General features: G+C 39.0%; 1 protein-coding gene across 1 annotated transcript in view; it reads right to left on the reverse strand.

The window, feature by feature from the left end:
• Positions 1 to 6,355: 6,355 nt before the first annotated feature.
• Positions 6,356 to 13,607, reverse strand: part of LOC139712626 (uncharacterized) — a gene marked incomplete at its 5' end in the record, with an annotated part of 52,040 nt that continues 44,788 nt past the window's right edge. The window contains 2 exons of the mRNA XM_071624437.1: positions 6,356 to 7,504; positions 8,009 to 8,270. Of these exons, the coding sequence (XP_071480538.1) occupies positions 6,768 to 7,504; positions 8,009 to 8,270 (999 nt within the window). The remainder of the gene's footprint in view (positions 7,505 to 8,008; positions 8,271 to 13,607) is intronic.

Here is a 13,607-nt window from a genome sequence, read left to right on the forward strand (position 1 = left end):
TGCCAAATACCAGTTTCCATTTCATTTATAGGAACACAACTTCATACCTTGAACATTCGAATTCAACCAACATAATATGTATATACAATTTCTACGGGCCTTATTTCACCGTCAAACGATTGGATGATACAATTTCATTTTATTTTCAAAGTCTCATTTAATCATCTTAATTGTATTGGATGCACATTGTATTTCTTTCCTGTCAACCTTTCTGTCACTTGCAATTCATCTCTAACAGTATGGATGTAACATTTAGGAAATAGCCATATCCCAGAATCTTAGGGGTCATATACGTCCAAATCCCTATCGATCTATTTTGACTCCATTCCTTAGTTCCCCGAGTTCATATCATAAGTTGCCGCAATCAGATCAGCTGTAGATAGACCTATTTCACCAAAGGGTTATATCGTCAGTTTTGCTGGTTGTCAAGGTCATGCTTCATCCACTAATTCTGTCCGTATTAGAGATGTTCATGCATACTCTGTAATGTAGCAGCGGCTAAAATCGTGTATGAATAAAGTGTAAATGTATGTGTTTGAAAGTGGGGTTATACAAGTTATTAGCTAGTATGAGTAAAAAAATCACATTTCAAGGTATATCAAGTTTGCATATATATTCAAACAGCTGAGCAACTACAAAGAATAAAAGCAACAATGAAAAAGACTGCCCATTCTTTGTAGTTGTTTGCCTTATCATGAATATGAATTCCTTAACGCTCTCCATGGCGGTGCTGATGCCAATTTGAATGCATTGCACTTGCGTTTTTAATTTGAATGCCCTTTTTACACCCTTGCGTGAGAAACTCATGAAATCGCATGCTGATGAAATTAAATTGAATAAACTAGTTACCTTTTTGAATGTTGATCTCAGTGATCATTCAAATTCACTCAAACTTGAGTAACCAAATCATTAAATTGAATGCAAATCTGATGAAATTGGGCAGGAAAACCTATATTAAAGCTCTTAACCATAATCATAAGACATGAACCACAGTACATTGGGCAGATAACCAGTAATATACACTAGTGGCAACTCAAACTATTGACAACCATTCAAAATGGCCTATCATTTTCATTCACTCCATTATGACTCTCCATTCTAAAGGAAAATTTGTTTAAAAACTGTCATCATATATTGTATTTACAATCTTATTTATTGTCTTCTCTTAAAACAATCAAATGAAGAAAAAAAAATAACGAAAAAAAAAAAACCAACAACACACTGCATTACCATCTGGGCTTCAATAAATTTGCATATTCTTTATCTGGAAAGTTCATACTTAATGCACTCTGTAGACATAGTTATCTTCAGGCAATACCACCAAACCACAAAATTTCATTAAGCATGGCATAATAATCACTGGAATCCAATCTCAGGTTTAATAAAGGAGACAAAAATGTTCAAAGACAGGAACCAAGAACATTTTAGTCATTCTTGCACATCAAAGATCAAAGGAAGATTTTGTTTGTTCCTTTCAACAAGACACACACAGTGCTAATTCTTAGGGTAAATTGAGATGCTAAAACACAAACACGAGATGAATCCTTTTTTGAAACTCTGCGGAAATTAAGGCAAGTTTTCTTCCTTGTCATAAAGTGTAACTCGTCCGTCTTATTTACATATGAAATATATACAATGCAGTTGTAGCAACATTAAGAGATCATACTTTAATCATCACTTCTTATAATAAACATATTGCCACAAGATAGTGGTCCAGCTAGCTGACTAATCATATTGCACGTTGGTGGCATCTTTACATATTCCACCAAGACTTGATGGAAAGTCCCCTTGGAAACCAATACTTAAGTCTTCAGAGAATGAATGCTGTAGAGAAGGCACGGTGTAGTTTAATTAAGAAGCCAAAGCCCAAATATGAATGTGGATTGAGTAAAAGCTGCAATATCAGTAAACACATCACAGAAAGTTTGAGGAAATTCGGTCAGTCGATTCAAAAGTTCTGATTTTTGTCAAGTTTTGGTTACATTGTTGCTCGATAAAAAGACTACTTATACAAGACAACAATATAAAGAAAGTACAAGAAGAATCCCACAAAATTTTATTTTCCATGAAAGTAAATATTCCATAACTGCTAATGACATACTAACCAGTTACAGGGAATATTATTCCCCCTGCTTTCTGAAGAGGCAAGTCAAATGCTCTCCTTATGCTAGAAAATAAGTTGAAATATCTTTATATTTTTTGTATATTGTTGTCCATTATGACATCATGAACTGTAGTAGTCTCCTTATCCAGTGATGACACCACAAAAACTTTAAAAATTCACACCTTTTGAATCGACCATCCAACTTTCCGCAAACTTCCACTGATGTGTTTTACTAATATTGCTGCTTTAACTCAATCCACATTTACATTTGGGCCTTGCTTTCCTTGGTACACACAGGAGTAAATAGTCTGGGGAATTCTCCTTTCTTTCTGTCTTTGGTTCTTTGAGTCAGCTCAAAAAGTAACTTTGCTAAGGTCTTTGCCGTTTGAGTCCTCTCTCTTATTTTCTTCTTCTCTCCCATCAAGGCACAATACTGAAAGGCCACATAAATAGGCAATGATGAATGACACCCAGAAAACGTGACACAGCCATGCCACAACATATTTGTATAACAGTTTGCATTTACAACATTTTTTAAGCTCTTGTATTTGAAACCTTGTAAATATCTCTTGACTTAAACACAATTGTTCCTTTGTGGCATTGACATATAATATCACATATCATATCTGAAATGTCACTACACGCTTTTCATCATTCACCTTAAGTCTTTAAAATTTGGACACTGCTTAAGCGCCCTGTTTGGAGCTTAGCTTTCTCATTCCGGAAAACTTATGTTCGCAAACACTCAAAAGAGCAATTATAGAAGCGTGTTCATAAACATGTTTGGACACCAACTTTAGTCGAAACAAGTCTGAATTGCCTTCGCACTACTTTTACCAAAATGAACATTCTTACCTTACGAAAAGATTCTAATAGCCATTGGATGTGAGATCCCATTCCATGAATACGGGACAAACATGTGTTTCACCTGTACACTTACTAAGTATTGATTGCCCACCTGAAGTCCAATTAGCACAGGGCTCAATTGCTGAAGATATACAAAGACACTACCTGAATTTCATAGAGCATCCCTTAAAAAGACAATTGTCATTTAAACTAGTTGCATTCAAGAAATCTAAATATTAACCTTTTGATGATCATGTTTTCTACATGAACTTTAATGCTCATTGCATTCTCCTGTCCAATCAAAAATGTGAAAACTATTGCACGTTTAAGAAACACAGAACTCTTGACTTTTGGCAGATAGATAGAAAGAGAGAGAGAAAAAAAAAGAAGATAAAAATGAGAAGATGGAGGAGATAGAAAAGAGATTCTATTATCAAACTGCAAGCCTGCCACCTCTGAACACTGCAAGTTTTTTTCACACTTTGGCCAAGACCGTCAAATCAGCAGCAATGGCCATTAACCCATTGAAGACGAGTCCCGAGAATACTCGGGCAGGTGTCTATGGAAAATGCGTGTTAAAGGGATTGTATAGTTTTGGTTGAGACCTAACTTCAGGTTTCTAACATTTTTTGGTAAGATAATGAGAAACCTCGTATGAAATATGAACGAGCATGTGATTCCAAAAGGGATTCAACATCTATGTGATGAAAATTTATTTGAAAATGGCCGAGATATCAAAAACAGAGCGATTCAAATAAAAGGTGGGACCCACCTTTTATTAGGGCCGCTTTGTTCTTTAAAGCAAACTCAGTCCATCCTCAACAGGTTGAGGCAAGCGTCATCTCACTACTTCTGTACAGCAATACTGACAGGACATTTCTATGCCTACTACTACATAATATGACCTACATGTGCTCATATCAACCTTTGGCTGACCAAACAAAACATATATATCAAAACACACAAAACATAGTTTCTTTAAAATATATTGCATGGTGAATTTCTCCAGGTCATTCACTCTGGTCTCGACTTTGAGTAAACATGGCATAATTCACAGTGTTCTCTTCACACAAATTTGCGAGTAGTATGATATTTGCAAAATTTACATCTGGCAAAAGAATATAGCCTCCTATGACACAAATGTGCTGTAGATCATTTCCCAAGTGGAAAACCGAAACTTTTCTCCTGAAATTGGAAAACACTTCTTTGTCATTTCGTCAATGAGAGTCTCATCTTCAGATTCAACCATTCACACAATTGTCTTACAGCTCCCACAATGGGACACAGTGTATTACCAGAATATTGATGATCCAACCTGTGCATATTTGCCGCACAAACTTCAGAAAGTGAATCATAAAACTGTACATCTCAGGGCGAGACAATTCCTGCTACTTCAACATTCATACACCCACCAATGCCAGTATGTAGTTGTACGAGTACAGTATATGAAACATAAGGCAATTATTTTGTGCAGTTGTAGATTTCTGAGCAAAAAAAACCAACAACAACAACAAACGAAAAAAGTAGAAAGGAAATCCTTAGATGATTACAATATGAAGAAGTGGCAGTTCAGCATCAAATGCTTTGGAGTGTCAAGGACATTATTATGAATCAGTTACATGGAATGAGCAAAATGGTGGTAATTCTAGGAGATGATATTGCACACAAAACAATGAATACAAGGTAAATGTAAAGAATTTCAAACTGGTAGTGTCCACATTCAGCAAGTATATCATTTTGCACCATTAAAATAATTTTTTTTTTCAACTGTCTTACATAAATATATACCTGAAATTAATGACTGAAAATATATACAAATGACATGGATCACGTTTAACGATACAATGTATAAAGAGTAGCAGAAAGTCAAATTTGACTTTGACAGCCAAAAATTCAATTGCTGCTTTCCTTTTTTTAATAATTGTTTCTCATTTTCAGTAAGGCTTGTTACATTGAATAAATAGGTGCATGAAAAGTAATACTCACACATACATACAACCACATTGCTTTTGTAAACAAAAAATCATAAGCAACACATAACATACTGACATAACATATGCCTTGTCCTTCATTATACTTTGCAAGGATAAACCTCTCATAGTTGCTTAAAAGAAAGAGTAGAGCAATTGCACTGAATGCCTTGAAACATAATTCAAATATTTCCAACAAAAACTAAACAAAATATTCTGTTGAACATATACATAATCAATGTATTTACTAACTGGAACTGAAATGTACTCTGTTCTTTTTTATGTGACTCCCTATTATTCACGTCCATCTCTGAGAAAAGTAAAAAAAAAAAAGGTGACTTTGCAGACTTTTTTCACGTGATATCATTATACATATATTCTTTTTTTTTAAGTTTAAGGCAACACATAGTCCTTCTTAAGTAGGGTTCAAAATTCATCTTCCACCATTTGGAATTTCCTTCACATACATCCAAAAGGTCTACCAAGAAACTTGTTTGGTTGATGTGATTTGCAAAGATCATGACTTGTTTTGGAGTATTTTGAGATCAAGAGTGTGTAAAATAATATGTTGGTGTCCCCGACTTTTATTCCTGAAGAGCTGCTCCCATTAAGTAGTGGGTGGGTAGAACATTACTTGATGGATAATCGTGCCCTAGCAGTAGTATTTCCTGACAGCCTGCATCTGATTAAACTATGTATAAACACCCAATGATGCACATGATGAAAGTTGGTTTGCTTTCTGTTACAGGCATTATTTACCATTTGCAGATGAATCAAAAACTCAGCTGTAGTGCTTCCAAATTGTTCTAAAATACAAGTTAGGAATAGAAACAACAAATGTAAACATGTCAATCAGTATAATCAATGTTTAAGTGTTGTTAAATCTACAAAATGTACACAAATGTTATAACGAAATTGTTTCTAGAATAAACCGTCTACAGTAATGGTTTATTAAGAAAAATAGTGATATTTCCTTATATTTTAGGCTTTATTGAGATTTTTTCTTTTTATATGGTAGGATGTTTTGTGATACAACTGACCTAAACATATGCATCAAATATAATAACTCAAACTTTTTTATAATAAATCACTGCCTCAATTGGTAAAAAAAAAAAAAAAAAAAACCTTTACCAATAAAATGCACACAGGATGGAATTCAAAGGATTGTGAAAGGACAAGAAAATGTCATGAAAGTGTGAGGAAATGACAACAAATGTCACTTAAGAATATAATACTTTTTTGGCCATCAGAGCCTCAGCAGCTGCCTGTACCCTAGTAGCAGCCAGGCACCAACCAGTTAGCAGTGTACAACTTTACATATAAGCTGTTGTCTTGGCAACAGCTACTTTGGGTAATCTTAATCTCTTAATAAAGAAATAGAGAAATTTTTGGATGACACTCAAAATGTTTGAAAGAATGCGATGCTACATCACAGGTAATGCTGATTAATCCGTGTGGTATTTTCCAAGAACAAAAAAAAAAAATCCTTTACAATGTATGGTCACACAAGGCGGAATCCCCATCATCGATACTAGCAATATTGAACAAATGTCCTCCTCCCAACAACAGCAACAACAACAACAACAGCACAGAGCTTTTTACCCAAGTTTAGAAGATTTGATGTATTCAACGCACAATATTCTACATATACTCTTGCCTATTAAATGTACCTTGAACAAGTCCTGAACAGTGTTATTGATAGAATCACTTTAAGGGCTTCATCTCTCTAGAGCATTGCCAATTGGTCAGGATCACCATGAAGTTTACAGGTCTGCTTCATCCTTAGTCTAGCAAGGTTCAAAAGCAGGCTCCATCCATCACTATCACCTTGCATAGCTTCAGGGAGTTCAGGCAGAGTACCCATTCATGGGGATTCTCTCGAGACGCCTGCTGCCCACATCCTGGCTTGCAGAGGTACTCCACAACACTCTCTGGCTGGCTATGGCATCGAATTCCCCATCGCTGGTGTCGATGCCGGAATCAACGGTGCAGCTGTCAGACACACTGTCCTCGGAGTCCGTGTTGCTGTTGTTGTTGTTGGCGTTGTCCTCGTGGCTCTTGAGTTCCTTGTTGTGCAGGTTGCGGTACATCTTGGCCATCTTGCTCAGCTTGCCCTTGCACTCATCGCTGTTGCTGTTGTTGGCGTTGCTGACCGTTGAGGTGGGGCTCTTGGCGCCACCGGTCGGCGAAGTCGCCTGCTTGCTGCGGTGCACCCTGCCGGGACTGATGGCACGCTTGGAAGCCGCCGGTCCCGGGCTGGTGCCCCTTCTGCTGTTGGAGCCGTGCTTGGCGGGGCCGGGGCTTGTGCCTCTCTTGGTGGGGCCTGGGCTGGTGCCACGCCTGGGACTGGAGGAGCGTTTGCTGGTGGGACCGGGACTAGCGGCGCGCTTGGCAGCTGCTGCAGAGCTGGAGGTGCGGGAACCGTTGATGGTGCTGAGGTTCTGGGTGGAGGTGCTGTGCTTGATGGGCAGCTTGGATCCTGGGGAGGGCAACTTGCCTGATCCAGGGGACATGAGGCGGGAGTGTTTGTTGCTGCTCACCTGGGATCCCGCCGACCCTCGTCGCTGCTTCATGGGAGAGTCAACTGACCCACAGTCTGAAGAAAAGAAGGAAGAAGTTTGTACAGCACAACATTTCTCTCAACTACCAGGTTACAGAGTTGCTTACTCACATCGTGTTCTTACCATCTGTTCTACATCCACAAAAATTGTCATCATTTCACTCTTTGGGTTGCTGTGCTCTGAGAGCTCTCAGACAACAATCTAGTGATCTACTACCCACATGTACAATCACAACTTATATGCAACTTAGATTTAAAAAAAGAAAGATCAGATACTAACTTTGCTTTAATTGCACTATAACATATTATCAATAACAAATCAATAATTACTCATCTCGCTCCTCATAGTTACATGTCTTTGTTAGATGGAGAGGAGCTTCCTTCAGAAACTATTGTAGTCCTAATGCAAAATTAATCAGTATTTCTTCATGCTGTATAATTCCTTTTTGCAGTTTTGCTACATAGTATCTGCATCTTGTTGCCAGGCAACAGGCATCTTGTTGCTAGGCAACAGGCATCTTTGCTCACCAGAAGACTGCATCTCCAGCTCCTCCTCTGCTTCCAGCTGCTTCTGGAGGTAGAGGTTGGGCTCTGACCCACTGCGCTTCATCTGGGGCACCTTGCTCCCCTTCTTCCCCTTGATGCGCCCCTTGCAGGCATTCTGCGCACCTGCCCCTCCACCACCACCACCACCGGGGCTGGACAGAGTGTTCCCCCCACTCTTGGACCGGCAGCGGGTGAAATGGGGCTGGTGGGAGTCTGTGGATGGGGATTCCGGCTTGCCTTTATTCTGCAGATTGCCACATGATAAGGGAGGGGGTAAAGTAAAGGAGAATATTTATGTCACATGTCATGGATATTCAAAGATACTGTGATATCTACAGCTTTTAGGAAATCAATATTCACCAACTAAAAGAGACAATGTACAGAAAATCAATAAAAACAGGACAGGAGGAGCAGAGAGAAAATGAAAAGAATACTGCAGCCTGTACACTGAAATTGAACATTTCATGAAATTCCTAGGTTAGAAAATTTAACAAAGAAATCTTGAAGATGAAACCAAAGAAACTGGTAACACACTTAAAATCTCTAAACTCTTATAAAGCCAAGAATTGATTGAAGGCCTCTTCTCAAAGCTGACTATGTTTCAGAGTGGCCAAAGTATACATTACATATTTAAACTGTCACATACATAATGATTTGGGAAAAATGTTAGGCCCATCGCCACTCGGTACATTCACTGTGTACATTGTCTGCATTGTACAATCATGATATTTCACAAATTTGGCATTACTCATGAGGGCATAGCACCTGATTTCTGAATTTTCACTTTAATCATATGAATAAGTAAACTTGGGTACAGTGAAAAAAGAAATATCATGCATACGTGCAGTCTTTTCATTGAAAAAATAAGTTATGAAAATTGAATCTCAACCTTAGATTACATACAACGCACAGACATGCAATATTATGTTTTAGTAAAGCAATGACAAAATTTGCATGACAGATCAAATGAAATGTAAACTATATTCTTTAACTAGGGCACTTGAAAACGATTTTGATCAGGCATAAATTCTTGACAGAGATTTTGACAGAAAGATGTACAGTGTATCTTGTTTGTCTCGTTTGTTTGAATTCCTTTTTCTTTGCTCATTTTCTCTGCTCATTTTCTTTACTGATTTTTCCACTAACATTGTTTTTTTTTCTTTTTGAGAGAGAGAGAGAGAGAGAGAGAGAGAAATTCATGAAACAATATGGCTATCACAATTCATCACAATTCAGGAGAAGCTATTTCCCACAGACTTCAGCTATTAAAGAACAAAGAATATTTATATGAATCAAGAGAGAAAATTTGTCACTGATTGGGCAATACGAGCATGCAAGCGCACAACGGTATATTCAGCTATATGGTCAGTGGCATGGTGTTTACTAATGCAAGAGGATGATCTGAGCCTGATGCTATATCTGTATTGATTTTGAGGTGAGAGGAAATAAAACCTCATCCGTTACGAGTCCTTGAAATGGGCAGAAACTCCAACAGATGTTTCCACAAAGGGTGCTAATGTGACGTGATTTGTGTGGCATCTCTCACAGCCAGCACAAATATCTATCGGGTTATAATCAGTCAAGATACATCTGAACGCAGCAAGGAGAGTGTACTCATGGACATGCATAATTTACTGATATACCGCACGTAGCCATGTGAGAGTTATTCCTCCAAGTATGCGCTGGTAATGGATATATGGAAAGTGTTGAATGTGAGTGCAACAAATGTCAAGGATTTACAGCTCAGGATATTTGACTGAATGCTGGATCAGTATTGACGAAGTGACAAGGAAGAATCAGGAGGTTGACCTTTCAACTCAAAAATTGTGCTCGAAATCAACAAAATTTGTATGATTGATCATGGCATTGCGACTGTGGAGATATCAATGAGGAATATAGGGAAATCAATAGCGGAAATATCTGAGTCGGACATCCCCGATCTGAGCTAACAGGTGAGCGGCGATAAGGATGAGGGTGAAAACCAACATGTCTGACTGATATGCAAAGCTGCAGACAGGAAGAGTCAGGGCGAAAAATCTGGACAGTGAAGGACATGAAGCATCTACGAGAGGTCCGCAGAATGCACAAGTGAGCCTTTGCATACAGACTGACATCTCAGAGACTGATCTGAGCCATACAGAGAGGCGCTCACAGGGCAGGATCTACACAAGAGGCAGAAATGGAGATAAAGGTTTCCCTGGCTATTCTCTTCTGCCTCCTGCTAAGTTGGGGTAGTAGGCATGTGAAGGGCAGGGAAAGAGCCAATCGCTTCCAAGACAAGTTCTGTGAGACATTCTGCTCCCAGAACAGCAGCCAGCCTCGGCTGACGCTAAACGACGACCAAATTGCTCGAATTCTGGCAAACAGTGAGGTATGTCTTTCAGGCATGTACTGCAATCAAGGCTCTGTTGGCACACAAATAAATTGCTTCATCATATTTAGAGACTCTCAGACTTTGCAAATAATGTTGTTGGTGTTGTTGTTACCTCCGCCAAGGCGAGAGATTATGTTTTCATTACCGTTGGTTTGTTTGTTAGTTAGTTAGTTTATTTGTTTGTTTGTTTGTCCGTTTGCAAAATAACTCAAAAAGTTGGGCACAGATTTGGATGAAACTTGCAGGGAAGATCTAGAATGACACAAGGAACAGATGATTAAATTTTGGTAGTGATCTGGAAATTTTTATGGATTTTTGGAAGGATTTTCGATATTTTGGCAGGTACAGTCAATGAACTAGGGAGTCAAGCAGCGCATTTTTTAGGTTTTCATACGTGCACTAAAGTGCGTGCTTTAGTTTCTGGGGGTTTATAAGTAACTCAAAAAGTTGGGCACAGATTTTGATGAAACTTGCAGGGAAGATTTAGAATGACACAAGGAACAGATGATTAAATTTTGGTAGTGATCTGGAAATTTTTATGGATTTTTGGAAGGATTTTCGATATTTTGGCAGGTACGGTCAATGAACTCGGGAGTTCAAGCAGCGCATTTTTTAGGTTTTCATACGTGCACTAAAGTGCATGCTCTGGTTTCTGCGGGTTTATGACGTAACGAAGGCTTCTATATTGGGAAATCGGGCGATTTTTCAGCATGCATTCGTATGGGTGGAAATCACTGATCTCTTCTTCTTCTTCGTAAGTCTGCCTCCTTCAGTAATCTGAAGATTCTATGGAAGAGCAAGATCATCGGTGGAAAGTAGCTGCTTGGCGGAGGTCTGCGCTCTCAGAGTGCTTTTCTAGTTGTTTTTTTTTTTGTAACACATGTGACACCCATAGTGCTTCACAGAAATTTTGCATATATATATCTATATATATATATATATATATATATACACCAACGTACCATACTTTCCATTTAATCATCTTCTTGCCGGCAGTTTGTGAAGACTTTACAACGTCCTTGTGAGAATGTCATGCATGAACAAAAACACATATAAACAAATATAAATTTATTGATAAATTGCCCTACGTCAACATAGATTAATACTGATCATTCAGTGTTTGAGTAATAGCCGTGATAAACAAGGCAAACACCAAGCAATGTCTCGACCGCATATTGCAAATTTGTGACTATAGTTTTTTCAATGTAAGTTCATTGACCTTTTGACCTGTGACCTTGTACACCTTGAACGGCATCTTTAGGTGATGTACCTGTGGCACGAATTTGGTGATCATAGCTGTGGAAAGTTATTGAGAGTACACTACATTACTATTACGACCTCCTGATTGCTAGACAAGCGTCATATCCACTAGAGACTACCAAGTTTCCGCCTGATGGTTCTGATCCCTAATAGCACTGGGTATGGCAAAATTCATTCAAATCTGTTTGTTAAATTCATCTTTCTCATTTCTTGCACAGCTGGTGCAGTTGCTGGAAAACAATCCTGAACTCCTGCACAAGATGGACGACCTGGAGGAGTCCTGCCTGATAGAATTCACCAAGGACCAGAGGGAAGCAATCCTGAGTCGGTATGGGGCCTTCTTCTCAACCGGGGAGGACCTCTACTACGACTTCAGCGACCCACCTCAGGATTGGGCCGATCTATCCCCCCATGACAGAACCATACTGGAGGAGTTCGTGCAGGGGACAAGTGATGATGATGATGGTGGGGACAGTTATCAAAGTGCATATGATGATGACGGCAAAGCTTGGAGCAGTGACAATGACAGGGAGAACGAGAAGAGTTGGGGCAACTGGTACAACTGGGACGTTGACAAGGCTGGTGGGAATGGGGCCGAAGAAATTGACGACAACAGCATCAGCAGTAGCTGGTCTGGCTCGAACAGTGATCCCGCCAGCACCAAACACGACAGCACCAGTATCAGCGATCATTCACGCGGTGCCGAAAGCTACAGTGATAGTTCCAACTCAGGGAGAAGGTCGAGACGAGGTGCCCGCGACCTAAAGTCCAATGGCAGGACGGCTGCTGGCCAGAGGGCAATAACCAAACAGGATAAACGGAGAGCTGTGACAGAATTATTGCAGGGCAGAGTCATGGAGTAAGTACAGTTGAGATCACTTCTTCAGTGCATTTGACAGATTTCTGACTCATCTTACCTAGGACAATGGAAGGGGTCAGGGTGTATCCATGATTCAAACACAGAACTATAGGCATTTTCACATCAGCCCGATGTTTCGAAATAGCGCGCTATTTTCTGACTTGGGAAATTAACCCGATCATGAAATAGCGCGCTATTTGATAATGTGAACACAAATTAGTGCGCTATTTGTATCGCTCTGGTCGAGAAAATTTCTTGAGTCCAACTCAGGAAATTTCTGAAATAGCGGGATAATAGCGTGCTATTTGATAATGTGAAAACGACTCAAGAAATTAGCGTGATGCATCCCATCATGCCTAGCGTGTGTGACCCGATCGATCGAGGCAAACTGCACACAAATCATGAGGAATTTTTGAAATTGCACACATTACTGATGCTGTTTGCACATGCTCAGCTGTCGAATTAGCTCGAAAAAATTTCGGGCTAATTCTCTTCGGGCTGATGGGAATAAGAAATGAAATAGCACGCTAATTCGCAATCGCGAAAAATATCTCGAGCTTGGACTTTTATCAGGCTGATGTGAAAACGCCCTATGAGAAAACATTTTACCAGCATAGTCAATTTAACATGCAATAAATGGACAAATGAACAGATGCATGAATAAATGAATAAATGCATAAATGGATAAATGAATAAAATTTGGAAGAGCTCTTCATCTTCAGACATAAGACTTGAAGAGAAATGTAACAAATGCCCATGAAATCACATCAAAACGAACACAATGAATGGAGAAAGTGCATCGCAGCAAAAGGACAAGTTTTAAATAGGAGCTATTGCTGTAAACTATATCAAGCAAATATTGTAGTCCTCTCAGTATATATGGTACAATCTCACTATCTTACCACATTATCACACAATCACTCTTGCCTAATACACCAGTAGTCTTTTCTTGGAAAGCTACAAAACAGTGACCACGTTTGACTTTCTGTGAAACTCAGATTTAAATCCATATGATCCACACACTTGAAATATGAAATGAAATGTGTATATAAAAGCAAGATTTGTTTTTAAGAGCATGAATCTCAACA

This window comes from Diadema antillarum, unplaced genomic scaffold (genome assembly GCF_040938485.1).
Source record: "Diadema antillarum isolate AM-2024a unplaced genomic scaffold, OU_Dant_1.0 seq00001831_RagTag, whole genome shotgun sequence".
In the NCBI taxonomy this organism is placed as follows: Eukaryota; Metazoa; Echinodermata; class Echinoidea; order Diadematoida; family Diadematidae; genus Diadema; species Diadema antillarum.